The 14,438-nt window shown below is 37.6% G+C and overlaps 1 protein-coding gene across 6 annotated transcripts in view; it reads left to right on the top strand.

Moving 5' to 3' along the window:
- The window catches only part of Chb (chromosome bows), a 40,641-nt gene that overhangs the window by 12,502 nt on the left and 13,701 nt on the right, over nt 1-14,438 (top strand). For 4 of the 6 annotated variants that reach the window (XM_070310444.1, XM_070310445.1, XM_070310443.1 and 1 more), the window contains exons 4-5: nt 32-208; nt 992-1,068. In XM_070310444.1, the coding sequence (XP_070166545.1) occupies nt 32-208; nt 992-1,068 (254 nt within the window). Of the gene's footprint in view, nt 1-31; nt 209-991; nt 1,069-10,133; nt 10,798-14,438 lie in introns of those variants that run through there. The other 2 variants (XM_070310449.1, XM_070310448.1) reach the window with 2 other exon arrangements.

Genomic DNA, 14,438 nt, shown 5'->3' with positions numbered 1-14,438 from the left:
TGGAATGTATGGAACGTTTGAATTTTTTCAGACATGGAGCAGATGAAATGGCTCTATCAGGTGTGATCCCGAGCATTGTCAAATTGTTGTCTGATCCTTCGGAGAAGGTTCGGGAGACCGCTTTGAACACGCTGGCGGACATTTATCGGCATGTAGGCGAGAGATTACGGGTCGATTTGCAACGAAAGCACAATGTGCCGCAAGCCAAGTAAGTGAAATGATGGCCAGTGAAAGCGAATTCTCTTTTCGGCTTTCAGTCATGGCATATTTTCTAATCGTCATTCAGTCTCTCGTGAAAAGCTTCTTTTCACTTTATATCAACCGGTTAATGTAATGCATTACAATAAATTTGACTTATATGATAACAGATCAGAGGTCACTAGTGACGTAAAAGTGTATCTCGTGAAATCGCGAATTTTTCTGGGCTCAAAAGCTATGTTAGGAACTTGCCAAAACCGAGTAGAGAGTGATCAAGCTAACTAAAAAGTTCCAAAATTTCTCTTATTTCTTTCGGGCTTATAATAATTTACAAATATGAATCATAATCAAAATAAAAATTGATATGTTTTCTATTTTGTTTTTTCGAAAATAACTTTTTAAATAAATTAATGAGATTTTTACGGTTGAAATGACATAAAAAAAGAGGTATAATTCGAATAATTTTTAGTTAGACATAACTATATATACATATATATTTTTTTTATTATGTATCTTATTAAAAATTATCAGAATAATGTTGTCATTGTAACAACAAAAATTTCATTAATTTATTTAAAGAAATCACTTTCACAAAAAGACAAAATAAAAAATATAAAAACGTTTGTACACAGATAAGTTGGCTATCAGATAAATATAAGATTATATACAATAGTTTTACACGCTAGTTCGAGAGATCATAGGATGATATCTTTGTCAAAAGTAAGCGAAATTTATTGTAGTCAAATCTACGATCGTAACATTATATAAACTCGTTTTTTTTTTCTGCTTACAGAATGCTCCTGTTAATAGAAAAGTTCGATCAACTGAAGGCAGCCGGCGATTTCCTACCTTTAGCAATGTCATCTGACGGTGAGTGAACCGATTAAATTTTCTGGCGCCGCGGGATATCGCTTAATTTATAAGCTCGATGGTGATAAAAAACGGCGAGTGCCACGCGCATGTCACCCCCGGGCCTATATCGTTATTCAACGCATGCGAGAGCAGCTTGTATCGTGCTGCCATCGCGCAGCTACGGAGTCTATCATGTGGCGCGATTTTTGCCTTCGCATGCCAGGAAGATTCCTCTCACCCCGCTCGCTCTACCTCATCTTCACCTCTCTCGCAACTTAAACGTTACATGTATGCATCATGAATATTTACCAAGGATCGCATGTTCCACAATGTGACGAGAATACTCGCCGGTTTTCCACATCGGTATACCGATGAATGTATGGCGTGAACGACTTGAATTTAACGACACTTCGATATCTCCCTTCAAATCGGAATTTTTACCTCTTCTTCCGGCAAAGAAATGGAAAATTAGCGACGATGCTAAAAGTATGGTAATTAATATCCGTATCAAGTCAACTCTCCAACATGGGAGAAAATTAAATTTCTATTGTCATTTGATTGCACATTGTTTGCACGTGTTTGCCATTTTTGAATTTTTGCGAACAATGCGCAATCAAATGATATACCTACAGAAATTTAATTTTTGCCAATGTTTGGGAGCTAACTTAACACATTCCGTTTCGCGTAAGCTACGTTTCCTTGAACGAGCGATACAATGAGGTCGCTAATTCGCGTTATCTGCATATGTCGGGGATAATTACATAATATCGCATACGAAGCGAGATAGAATCGCGTTGCCGCGATAGGCAACAGCGTGCAATACATATCGGCGGTATATTGTTTCAAGCGCCACGCCTGTAATTCACACCGAAGCTAAGACCCGTCCCGCTTGAAAACTGACGGCCTTGTAATCGCCTTGGTTCGTCGGGTGTTCAAATTTCGGTCGCAAATATTACGTATTGCATCGGCAATAATATACTTAGCTTCCCCTCGCCTCGCGATTGATATAAAAATCCGACCAACGGCAAAGATTCGTCTAAACCGTGGCACATTATGTTTGCGTAATCGATCGCGGCTTATAAAATGTTAAGATCGCAAAGAAAGATAATACTCGGCAATTCATCTTTGCGTTCGTATCTTTAACTTTTCATAGGTTCGCCAGAGTTCCCCGATTTATTCCTTCTTCGCGCGATGTGATTATTAGTTGCCGTCATTAATCGCCATGCTATGAACGATAATTTTGCGACAGGCCAGACAGTTCTCGTTGTTGGAAAGTTACTAATTAAAGACTGCTGTCGTGACATAAATGTTACAAGCGTTAAAGAAGCTCATCAAATAATTACTGTCAATTAACGTGAGGCAATTCGTCATCTCTGGCGAAAGTAGCGGTTAAAATTTAATAGAATTTTTAATAAATTTATCTATGAAAGTTTTTTCACTATCTACTCTCCCTTTCTCTCTCTCTCTCTCTCTCTCTCTCTCTTTCTCTCTTATTGTCAGATCTAGAATCGAAAATACGCGCATCTTTAAGTCAATTTCTTTTGCTACACCCTATGAATACACATCGGTCACGATTAGATCATACATGGGCTTGGCAGAAGAAGCCACGGCGCTTCGCTTGATTTCAGAGATATTAATAGAACTCAAAATAGCCGTGAAGCGCTAATAGCGATCTTCCGCGAAGCATCGTGCATCCCCTTCATGGACATTCAAACTTCCGGTCGTAGCAAAGTCCGGGGGATCAATCTCAGGCGTAATTAGAGCGGTTCCGCAACATGTTCTACGCGTTGATTATGCATCTATGAGTATTCTCTCTTGCCAGTAACATTTTATATATTTTAAAAATTATGAAATCTCTCTCAAAATATTAATTGAAGTTGAATCTTTTAATCTCCATCTTGCATATCAATTAAAAACATGTAACTTAATTAAAATTATTTAATATAAAAAAAAATTTGAGAATTACTCTCGTAATGAGAAAATAATACGAGGATTGCGAGGAATTAATATTCGATCAATACGTTGTTATGCATCGATATGTATCTTCATTCATGCGTAACATATATTCATTCATAAACCTTTCATGCATAAACCTTTACTTAATTGTTTTGCATAAATTCAATTTTCAATTTTTTTTTTTTTTTTTTTTTTTTTTAAATTATTTACACATAGTTTGGTGTCATGACGTAGCTATGCGTGTGACGGTCGTTCGCCGTGTTTCGACGACTGAAATCGCGTTCTACGAATGCGAATGAGAATCGCGGAATGAATATTTTTTTCGTAGCGTACCTCGGTGGAATTTGAGTGACGCGAACATGTCGATTAAAATCGTCATCGTGACGACGGTATCCTCGCACGGACCAAGTTATGCGACACGGAAAGGTTACGCGAATCTGGCGAGCGAGCAAAAAATTTGCATAAGTCTCGTTTTCGCTCTCTCTTTCCCCGTGACCCCGCGTGCAGCGGGGATTGTGTTAGAGGTTCACAGGCACGTACTACACGATTTCTCCGGAACGCGCCAGCGATCCTTGATTTGCATCTTAGAAAAGTAAAAAGATCTCTACTCTCTTTTGAATAAAATCAACGCACGACGATTAATAAATGTCGCCCCACCGTGAAGGATTACGATATGTTTTGTGAAATAAATTGACAACTCTTTGGCGATCTTTCACACGCGTACACAGTATATATTTAAATTCTAATATACGATTTTAATTTACGATTTGGATATGGATGTTACGAATCGATCTTCAAATCGAAAAAGAAATCGCGAAGCTTTATCTTAGATTTAAACAGGGTGTCTATCACCTGGAAAAATAAGGGAAATCTAGAATTCATAGGGGGTCTTTTTGTACCTGGAGAAATCAGGGAATTCTCATGGAATTTTATTGGAATTTGGGGAATTTTTTAAAAAATTCTCCCTTTCATAATCTTCAATCTATCAATCTGTGTATACGTGTGTTCAATGTCTTGACAAAATATTGAATACGCAATACATATTTTTGCTTAAATTTTTAGTGATTAAAAATAAAAATGTTATGCAAATTAAAAATTTTTATCTTAACGAAAGCTTTTTTTTTTTTTTTTAAATACATTTGTAAATCTATCCCTTGAAACTTAAGTGGCTTTGTGTGTTTCCTTCGTATGAGTGAAAAGCGTTAAAGAACACGTAAAATAAAATAAAATAAAATAAAAACTTATCTTAGGAAATTGCGGCAAAAAATCTTTAAAATACTCTCTTTATCTGGAATTTTGAACAAATATACCTGCAAGATTAGGGAATTCTTTTACAAATATAAATAAGACACCTTATTAAATTATTACGTCTCAGATTGTTTGTACGTGTATTAAGAGACTTTAATTATAGCATCTTAATCCCCGCGCGGGGATAATTCGCGCCGCGTACTCGTAGGAACTATCTCCCCCACCCCTCCATGACACGTGGTGAATTCACACCGCCGTCCACCCGCGCTCGCTCTTAAATCGACGCCTTATTACGCGACCTTACCCCGAGGGCAGCGAGATGCATGCTCGCGTGCTCAAGTGAAAGGTAGGGTGGCAACACGCAGATTTATCTTCGCAGCACGATTCCAGGCTGCGCGCACCGATCAGATATGAAAAAGACGGAATAACACCCGGCTGCTGGGTCTTTCGTCGCACCGCGTTCTTTGACCCGTTAACCTTTCCGTAGCCGTGGGTCAATAAAACGAGCTATTAGAGGATTCTAAAAATATATTCTCTTATTAAGAAATAATTATAGACGCCGCGTGACGATTATCTGCGATAAAGGCTTCAATGTTTAAATATTTTTATATTCATGGAAAATAAAATTACAATTAGATAGATTTTATACTGTAATATTAAGGTAGATAATTGGAAGATTAATAATCCCAACACAATTTACGTTAATATATAAATATACTTTATTCGATGATTCTTTGCAGAATATCGTCGCAATAATAAGCAGTAAATCGAGAATGTTAGATTACTGGATGATGAAAAGTTTAAAGCGTTTGGAAAATTTCTATGCTGTCTCTTCTAAATGAAAAGGGACAAATTACTGTATGATGATATAATAATTGTGTGCTTAATCTGACACATGACGCCTCGCGCTCGATAAACGCGTGTGTACGCTATTATGTAACGGCGAGGCCCGTTATCGCCTGCCTTCTCGGTGTCGGCCATGCGTGGGCGATTCTTCTTAGCTTTGTCTCTCTAACGACAAGGGATATCGACACTCATATTTTCCGATACCGATGATTTCAGCGCGTGACGCCACACTGAAAAACTGATTATCGATCGCTAGTTTTGCCCTCGTCCTTGTTCTTTCATTCATCTTTCTGAATCGAACTGTGTCTTGTTTTTCCCAAAATTCTTTTTTTCTCTAAATTATCTTTGCTTGGAAAATTTGAAAAATATTTTTTTTCAGTGATCGCATATTTCGAGACATTTGTTTTAAGATGATATAAAAAATCGCAGTGAATTTAATCAGCGAACGAGATTTACGAACTTTCATCAGGATTGCATTCATCGTAAATCGATGAAGAGGTTTAATTTGACCATAATTTGCCTTTATGAGTAAAAAATCGGGAGAAGAAGTAAAGCGAGGAACGCGACACACTCGACGTCGGAATAAGACGTTAAATTAATTTCTTTTTGCGAAACGAAGCGGTTAATCTCAACGAAGATCTATCGCGAATATTGGACTAAATCCGTCTTTATTTATTAATTGGCAATAATTTTTCAAGCCACTGCCGTCTTTGATGCGCGATGAATGCTGCCAATTTTCTTCGTATTTTCGAGCACAATTATTTCCTTGCTCAACAAGAAGGCCACCGGCAGACTATTTAGTTTAGCGACCAATTATATATCTCGTTCTTTTTGCAATGCGAAGCGCAAAAAGCGCAATTCAAGCGCCGGCTTATTTTCACCGATAATGGTGTCCGTAATGATCCTGTTTCGCGAATGGTCGGATCGTTTGATTGCTCGTCTCAAATTGACCTTCGAGCATGACATTTCAAAAGATAATCCCGAGAATTGCTCCGAGTCCCGCTCGGAGGACACATTGTGTCATTTCTCTTTCAATTGTATGTCAGACTGTCAGATTCTCATTTTCTTTTCACTTGGACAGGCTTAAATAAAGTCTTGGAAAAAACAAAAAAAAATCGATATCTCTCTCTCTCTCTCTCTCTCTCGAATCATTTTTTAAATATCTTTTAAGAAATGGAATTTATAAAATTGATTTTTTTTTTTTTAAAGAAGATAGAGCCCCTGAAAATTTCGTAACGTGTTTTCTAAAGATTTGGAGATCTTTGATTTTCCTCGTTCCATAATTAATTCTTATATCGTAAACTTTATCTCTCCCACGTCTCGGAATTGCGAATTCGCGGACTCGCGTTAATTAGCAACGAATTAAATCGCCAACTCGCTTTCACCAAGGATACCGACCGGTGATTCTCGATGCTCGGGAAATACGAGAGCCCGCTGTATGGAAATCTCCTTCGCTGTATTTTCTAACTCTCCTTCCCCGTTCTTCCGTAACAGGCACGTCCACGTTGAATTTCTAAGGAGGCGGTCATCGCATCGGAAGTGAGCCTCGTGAAAGAAAAGAAGACGTAAGACACATCCTTCAGCCCACGCCGCCGCAAGTCCGTATATATATATACGTTAATTATACCGTCGGGTGTAATTATCGATACCGCTTCCATCGTGCATGCGAATGCAAGCGTAATTGCAGAGACAGAAAGAGAAAGAGAGGAAAAAAAGATGATACTTGCAATCGCGGGGAAATTGCGCGCGCCATTCCGTTGACCAGGTTTTTGCCAACTTTGCCCGCCGACATTCGAAATAATTTACCGCGAAATATCGCAAAGCATGGAATATTGCATCGTGGAAATCTGCATAGTCACGGCGAATCATATGATGCCGTTCATATGCACTTCCGGTATTTTAGATACGCGCCAAGTGGTCGGACTATTCAGCGTCGCCTGACCCTAAACTGTGATCCGGCACAGATTTCCTTTTCCGAAACAGTTACATATTATATATATATATATATATTACCAGGGTTGAGAAGTAACGCGTTATTTGTAACGTCGTTACAGTTACCTTTTTTCGATAACGATCCTTATTATTTTTTGTTTGTAACGGTAACGTCGTTATATATTTACAGTAACGGTAACGAATTAGCCGTTACTTTTATCGTTATTTTTCGGTTCTTTATTATCTTATATCTATTCAATAGATGTATTTTTTGAAAAATATTTTGTAGCCTTCTACCACAGGCTGCATTCCGATAGTCGCTGCCAGTACTGAAAATCTATAGTAACGTAAATTATAGATTTTACAATACCGATAGTGAATATTGGAACACACTTTTAATAATATCAATATTTAAAAACAATGTTTGATAAAGAATTTTCGACAAAATTGAAATCTGTAGATTACAATTTAAATTCCTATAAAGATAAGTGTATTAAAAAGTAAAGATATTAACATAAAAAATTAGAATCGTTAAATAAGTTTAATATAAAAAACGCTTGCGCTATATAGAGACTAATTTAGATTTTTTTAATTGTAACATAAATTATTACATTTAATATTGATTATTAAATAATTTTATAATCTAATAGATTATTTTACAAAAAAAAACAAAAACATAAGGAAAAAGTAAGGAATCGTTTCCACAAATAACGGTAACGGTAACGCGTTACTTTTATAGAGTAACGTTCCCAACCCTGTACCTATCACTTTACCCACGTATACACTTAGAGCTATTATTTAATTAATTTAAAAAATTGAAAATATGTTAAGTTTAGCTCGAGTTAAATGTTACTTTATGTACAAACTCGATCAATTTATTTTAATTTCTTTAAAGAATAATTAAACAGGCACGTAATACATTTCTGAAATATTGTACATATATGAATTATATTTCCTGCGCAATAACGCAATATTTATCGATCGTTAGAATTGAACATTATTATAGTCATCGTATCGATCTCCGCATAATCCGCTCGTCACAATCTCGCCTCTTAATTATGCCTTAATGCATCGCGTCGTACGTTAATTAGGTATTGCGCGATACCTTCGTCGATGATAATTTATCACTTGCTTCCCGCGGAAACGCGCTTCGATTGCAACTTTTACCTAGGATCGATCCTTTCGAGCTGAAATTGATCACGATGCGAATCAAAGTTAATTCGTTAAAATTCCGTAACTTTTACATGTTTCTATATTACTTCGCATCAATTCTTGTGCAGAAGTAACGTCGATCGTAAATCCGCCGAAATTCTGTACGAATCTTGCGAAATATGGTCACGTGTTTTCAATCTAAAACACGCGAGACGTCGGCTTAACGACAGATTTACGAGGGCGGCATATTTCGACACGGCGTCCTTTCTTGTTTATTACGAGGCGATCCTTTTATTTCGCCGTCCACATTTATCTTTCCTCCCTTTCTTTTTTCGTTCCCTCTCGCGATCGTTTCTGCCGCGATCCGACCGCCAGTCTTAAAACTCGCGCAAATTGAATCCGACCGCATCAATCACTCACCTGTTTCTATACACACACACACACATCGCGAACAACAATTTGTCGTCCTTTCGAAATCGACCGATCTCGCGCGGCGGTATTCTTTTATAATGCAGGACCAGTTAAAGAGATTCGCGCAAAGATTCTAAAAATAATATTTTAAAATTTTGAAAATATTAATAGTATTATTATTCAGTGAAGAAGCACGTATGTATTGTTCAGCGCATATATTAGATTACGTTACATGTTATATATTAGTTTCTACGTTATATGTTGATTTTCTTACGTATGTTTATTATTTCATCATTATTATTGTTATTTTAATTAAATATATAATTCAAATAAATTATAAATTCTGAGAATGAACGAAAGGGGCAAAGAGTTTTCGGATCTGTCGTTGCCTTTGTGTTGAATTCATCTTCGGACGATCCTCCTGTCACATGGAAATGACATTTTCGGGTCTCTTCGGGGCGGCTGAACAAATCGATTAGTCAATGCCCGATCTCGATTGCACGGCATCTTTTATGTTCTCGAAACCTGGCCGATCTCATCTCGAGCGTTAATACATGATGGAAGAATGCGCGTTCTGCGGATGCAGCTCTCGCACCTTCGCGCGCGTGAAGGCAAAGCGACGAAAGACAGTAAGCTTAATTCATCTCGCGTATGCATTTCTCGATTGCATTTCTCGAGCCGACTTTCAGTCTTTCTTGCCGGGCGAGATCGTTGTTAATTATCTCCACCGTGCACCAATTAATCCAAGTAATTATTAACGGGACAATTCGATTGTTCGATCTTTTTTGCTGATCGAGCTTGAGGTGTGCCCTTCGAGCGGACGATGCAACGTAACAATGCTTTACATTTGCATAAAACGTAACGAAATAATCATCTCGTATTAGCATGCGAGATGTAATCAAAGTTTCCTACCGCGGGAAAAAAAAATGTACACAATTGACAATCTTTAATTATGATTTGAATGCAACGCGAATAGACTTGACGTAAGCTTTTTTTTTCTTTTTTTTTTCATGTGCATACGTAAACAGGAATATCGAAGAGAGAAACAAACAAATGGGGAAAAAGATAATAAAATATGCAAAAGATGTAAAAATTAATGTGTAGCGAGAAGTTAATAGAAGAGTTATAAAAATTGAATTGCTTAAAACATTTATAAACCGGATATAATTTCGAGAATAAAACTTTGGAAAAAAAATTTACAATCTTCGTACGCGACATGCGATGACGCGTGTCACTGAAAAATGCACTAAAATCGGCACAAGCCGACCTCGCTAAAGGTGCATTTTCGCGACTGTACCATTGTCCCCGATGACACACTTGTGACAATAGCATCACTGGCATTGATTTTCCGGAATCGGTGGCGGCAAGGCAGGCCCCGCGCCTCCTCGTTCGTCCCTACGGCCTTTGGCCCCTTCCAGCGACGGGGCACCTTCCAACGATAGGGGAAGGTCCGTTGTGGGACCCCCTCCTTTAGCTCGGCGGCTTTACTCGCGTTCCGCGCATAAGCGCTTACTCTCGGGAGTCCGACCGAGAGTAAAACGAGTCGGTGTTTAGCAACGTGAGAGACGCGTCGTATTATAGGTAGCCTCGCAGAGCGAGTGTCGTCGCGATCATCGATCGTGTGCTTTTCTCCTGCGTTTTCTTTTTTTTTTTTTTTTTCCTCTTCGTGTCACGTGCGAGGATCGATTTCCCCTCGTCTGTCATCTCGGTGAGATGAGTGATTTCGATACGCGATAGCCGATCGTTTCTCGTGACGACGAAAACGCGACGATCGTGGAATTGAAAATTGCGGCTGTCATCGGAGAGATATATCATTTCATTTTTTTTTTCCCTCCCTCTCGTCAGGATTGTCATTATTAGCGACTTCCCTCTGTTCGATCATCTCGCGTAAGATCTCGTGTGTTTACCTCGCGACGTCGACCCAGGACTTTTAACGAAGTGCGTGCGAGAGATGCGTCGTTATCGCGGGCTGACACGCGATACTTTATGACAGTGCGACGATTTTAACCGTCGTCGGTCGCAGTTCGCCGAAGGAATTTTCGCAGTGCGCGGACAAAGGCGATGTGAGATAAACGACGAACGCTCGGCGTCGTAATCGTATAGTTGCATAGACTACGCATGTGTATATATATATGTATGCGAGTCCGATTGTTCCGCGCCCGCGGCTACGTACGGTGAGAAATAGTGTTGTTAGACAAGGATGTAAGTGGAGAGTCGCGTTATTTCAAAAAGAATCGCACGGCGCGATATCCAGTTTCGAAGTGAACGCCGGAATAAGTCGTGTTTCTTGTAACAACGTAATTATAATATAGAGTGGAATCGCATAAATAAGTTTCTCTTTTTACATAAAGGAAAATTGTCAAGTGTCAGGATTAAAGTTTAGAACTTAAAATCTCTCTCTCTCTCTCTCTAGAAATTTTAAAAAACTTGGAAATTTTTATCGCGCGCATCGAGATAGTTTTATATTTTCTCCAGATATATTTAGGATCATCCTTTTCGTCCGCTTGAATACAATATATATATATATGTGTATGTGTGTGCGTGTGTGTGTGTGTCACGAATCTCTATTTGTGTCACGTTTCGGGCCGCCTTTGAGAAAGATAAGGAGTTTACCGTACACGCGTGTTGTTGAGGGGACTCGACAAAAGTTCGACGAGCGTGCAAAAAGGCCGCGAGAGCCAGCCCTTTAGTCAGAATTATTAATGTACTTTCTCGCGATCAACTAGACGATTCGCTGCCGCTCGAGTATTTTCATTAGACATGGATGTAAATTCTAAACTCGTGTTTTTTTTTTTTCCATGATTATATAATAGGGAATAGTCTTAATTATGCAATACAAAGCGAACGTCATTCTCAGTTCTATAGAAAATATGACTTCACTTTAAATTCCACGAAGGTAATATCGCATTTTAATAGATAGTTAAGCGTGCCTGTCGGCAAGTTCTATCAATTATTCCACTTATCTCGAATCATAAAAGCGAAATGTGATTGCGAACAAGGTAAACAATTTTAAAAATACTGTCAACTTTTTTTTTTTATATATTATAAAATCCTTATATGCAATAAGCGAGGAACAGGATTTCGTACTCGCTCTCGAAAAAAAATATAAATATAATAATCATCGAGATCAGCTCGAATATAGTGCGTTGCCGTAAAAAAATGTCGCCAAGTTGTGCCCTTATATTGTTGCAAATTACCTTATAACGAGGCGTGAAATGAAGACCGTGATTATTAGTCTTACTTTATTCGGGCTAAATAAAGGCCATTTTAATCAAGATCTCGGAACGTAATTAACGTCGGAACCGCGCACGTTAATCAATCGCAATCTTTCAATGGACGGGGAGTTGTTTTTTTTTTTCCCGAGCGGTTTAATACACGGCTCGATGTCCCTTTTTATATGCGAACGATGGCGGTCTGACCGCTAGACGATGTTAATCTACACGTCGGCGATAAATGCCCGCGCACGTGTGCGGTAATAGAGGCCGATCGCGGTGTGTTTGTGACGCAACCGATTCCGGGAAGCGGGATGATTTTTTTCCCCTCCTAAAACACCAGGCGACCCGCGTCCGTATCGCGATGGTTCTAAAGCCCGAGGAGCAAATTGATGTAAATCAAACGCTCGTGTTTTTTTTTTGTTTTTTTCCCCCCTCCCTAAAAACAGCAACGAGCTCGTGATATAATGTGCACACGTGGAAAAATTACATATACGAGTAAATATTGTTTCAAGTATTTCAAAAGTTCGTATATCCGCAAATCTGTCATAAGTTCATCGGAAGCATCAAATTTATTCAAAATGCATTCTGAATCCAAGTAAATTCCAATACTTCAATCGAGAATATTAAATTATATAATTGAAAGAAATATATAAAATTTTTCTGATCTAATAAATCTTCTTAATCATATGTGACTTCTCTTCGATAAAAAATTTCACAATATTCTTCGAAAGAAAATATTTACTTTTTTTTTTTTTTTTTTTTTTTCGAGTACACGACAATGAGTTTTTCTCAAATTTGTGACAAGTCTATTTTAAGAAAATATTTTTTTGCTACACTAAAGAAGTAAAGTGTAAAATGAGTAATCATTTTACTTAGCATATATAAAATAATATCTCTCTGTGTGCGTATATTTTCCCGAGAAATAAATTGTGAATAAGTCTGGCTATATTTAGCCAAGTTGAAAATTTTATACGTAACATACACAGATTCCCTCGATTGATATACCCAATTTTATTTTTAAAAACACGATTATCTTTAACAATATAATATGATTCGAGTACATTAAAATGAATAATTTTTTATATTTCCGAATAAAATCATTCTCATCTATTGGTACGATAACATTGTACATTTTTTTCTCTATTTTACTCGAACCTACATTGCCTAGTATACGATATCTGTGTTTCTCAAAGAACTTCAACAACTCGCATGAACGGCGCGCGAACATCCTGAATGAACGCTGGAACGTGAGAGGAGAAGGCGCGCGAGACGATACTATCTGTAACGTGAGAAAATAAGGTTTTCTCATTAAACGTTCTCGTTACGTGTTACGCGGCGCGCGTGTGTGTGTGTGTATGTATATTCATTGTTGGATATTAATAGATAGGTCGCGATCGCCGACCGATAGCTAAGAAAATCGCATTCTTAATTCTTCGAACGGTATTATTATTATTATTATTAACGATAGTATCTTTAATAATGGTACGTTTTATTATTGGATCATCGATCGTTGTCAATGAATACATAGCAACATTCATAACTCAGAATCGCAGAACATTGACCTGAAAACCGATAGCTCGCGTAATGTATCGTTATCATTTTTTGCTTTTCTGCGATTATTATTTATACGTCACACGTCATTTTTAAAGAATCATAATATCAAATTCTCTAATTAATCGAGCACGATAATATTTGTTATTATATGATATTTTTGTATCTAATTAATTCAGCACGATATTATACAGTATAATATATTTGTTATTATGTAATTATTCTCATTAAAATAATAAATTGCCAATGAAAGCGCATAATAATTACGTTATTGATTTTTATTTATCGTGAGGGGGCGATTAAAGCTTCAATTAATAGCTTTTAGTTTTGTGTAAAGCTCGAATCGCATGACAAATATCGAATGTCTGCCTCGCAGAAAAAGAAGGAATCTTTAGTGTACCGCTATAAACGGCCGCCTTACGCAGCTGCATATTACAGAACCTCTTAATGTGAAAGAGAACGCGTGCATGCGCTCAATACGACCGCAAAGAATGCTCGGAAGGTAGATAATAAGGTGCTTGCGAGAGAGGCAAGAGTAAACATTAGAAACTGTTACGCCGACAATCTTAAAATCCAAAGAGAGAGAGAGAGAGAGAGATAACTGTCGTTTACTGTCGTCATTTGCGACAAACTGCCAGTTTACGTCATAATTCCAGTAATTTTCCCTTAATGATTTATTAAGCGGTTCCATTCGATGCTGATTGCGACTTTTCCAGATTTCATCGATTAGAGTTTTTTTTTTATTATTTTTTATTATTATTATTTTATTGCGAGAAGATCGAAAAGGATTGAAAGCGCGACAGTTAAATTTGCAATGTCTCTTTAAGGAGGGAAGCCAGTGTAACAAAAGACTATTTTTGAGAATTTTTTTTCTTTTTTTCTTTTTTCCCCAAATCGCGTTATTAACATCTCACGAAATACATAATTTGAACTACCTTTTGTGAAATTTTCGTTAAGAAATATTAATATTTACAGCTACAATAGCCAATAATAGTGTGAGCCGTCTTAAAATAAAACGGGCGCGCACGCGTAGCGGGGTAACGAAAGCTCTGAAACAAAGGAACCAAGTATTTCCTT

This window comes from Polyergus mexicanus, unplaced genomic scaffold (assembly GCF_030449975.1).
Source record: "Polyergus mexicanus isolate NDT 795.1 unplaced genomic scaffold, iyPolMexi1.0 SCAF_18, whole genome shotgun sequence".
In the NCBI taxonomy this organism is placed as follows: domain Eukaryota; kingdom Metazoa; phylum Arthropoda; class Insecta; order Hymenoptera; family Formicidae; genus Polyergus; species Polyergus mexicanus.
This window is presented reverse-complemented; position numbering and strand designations above follow the sequence as displayed.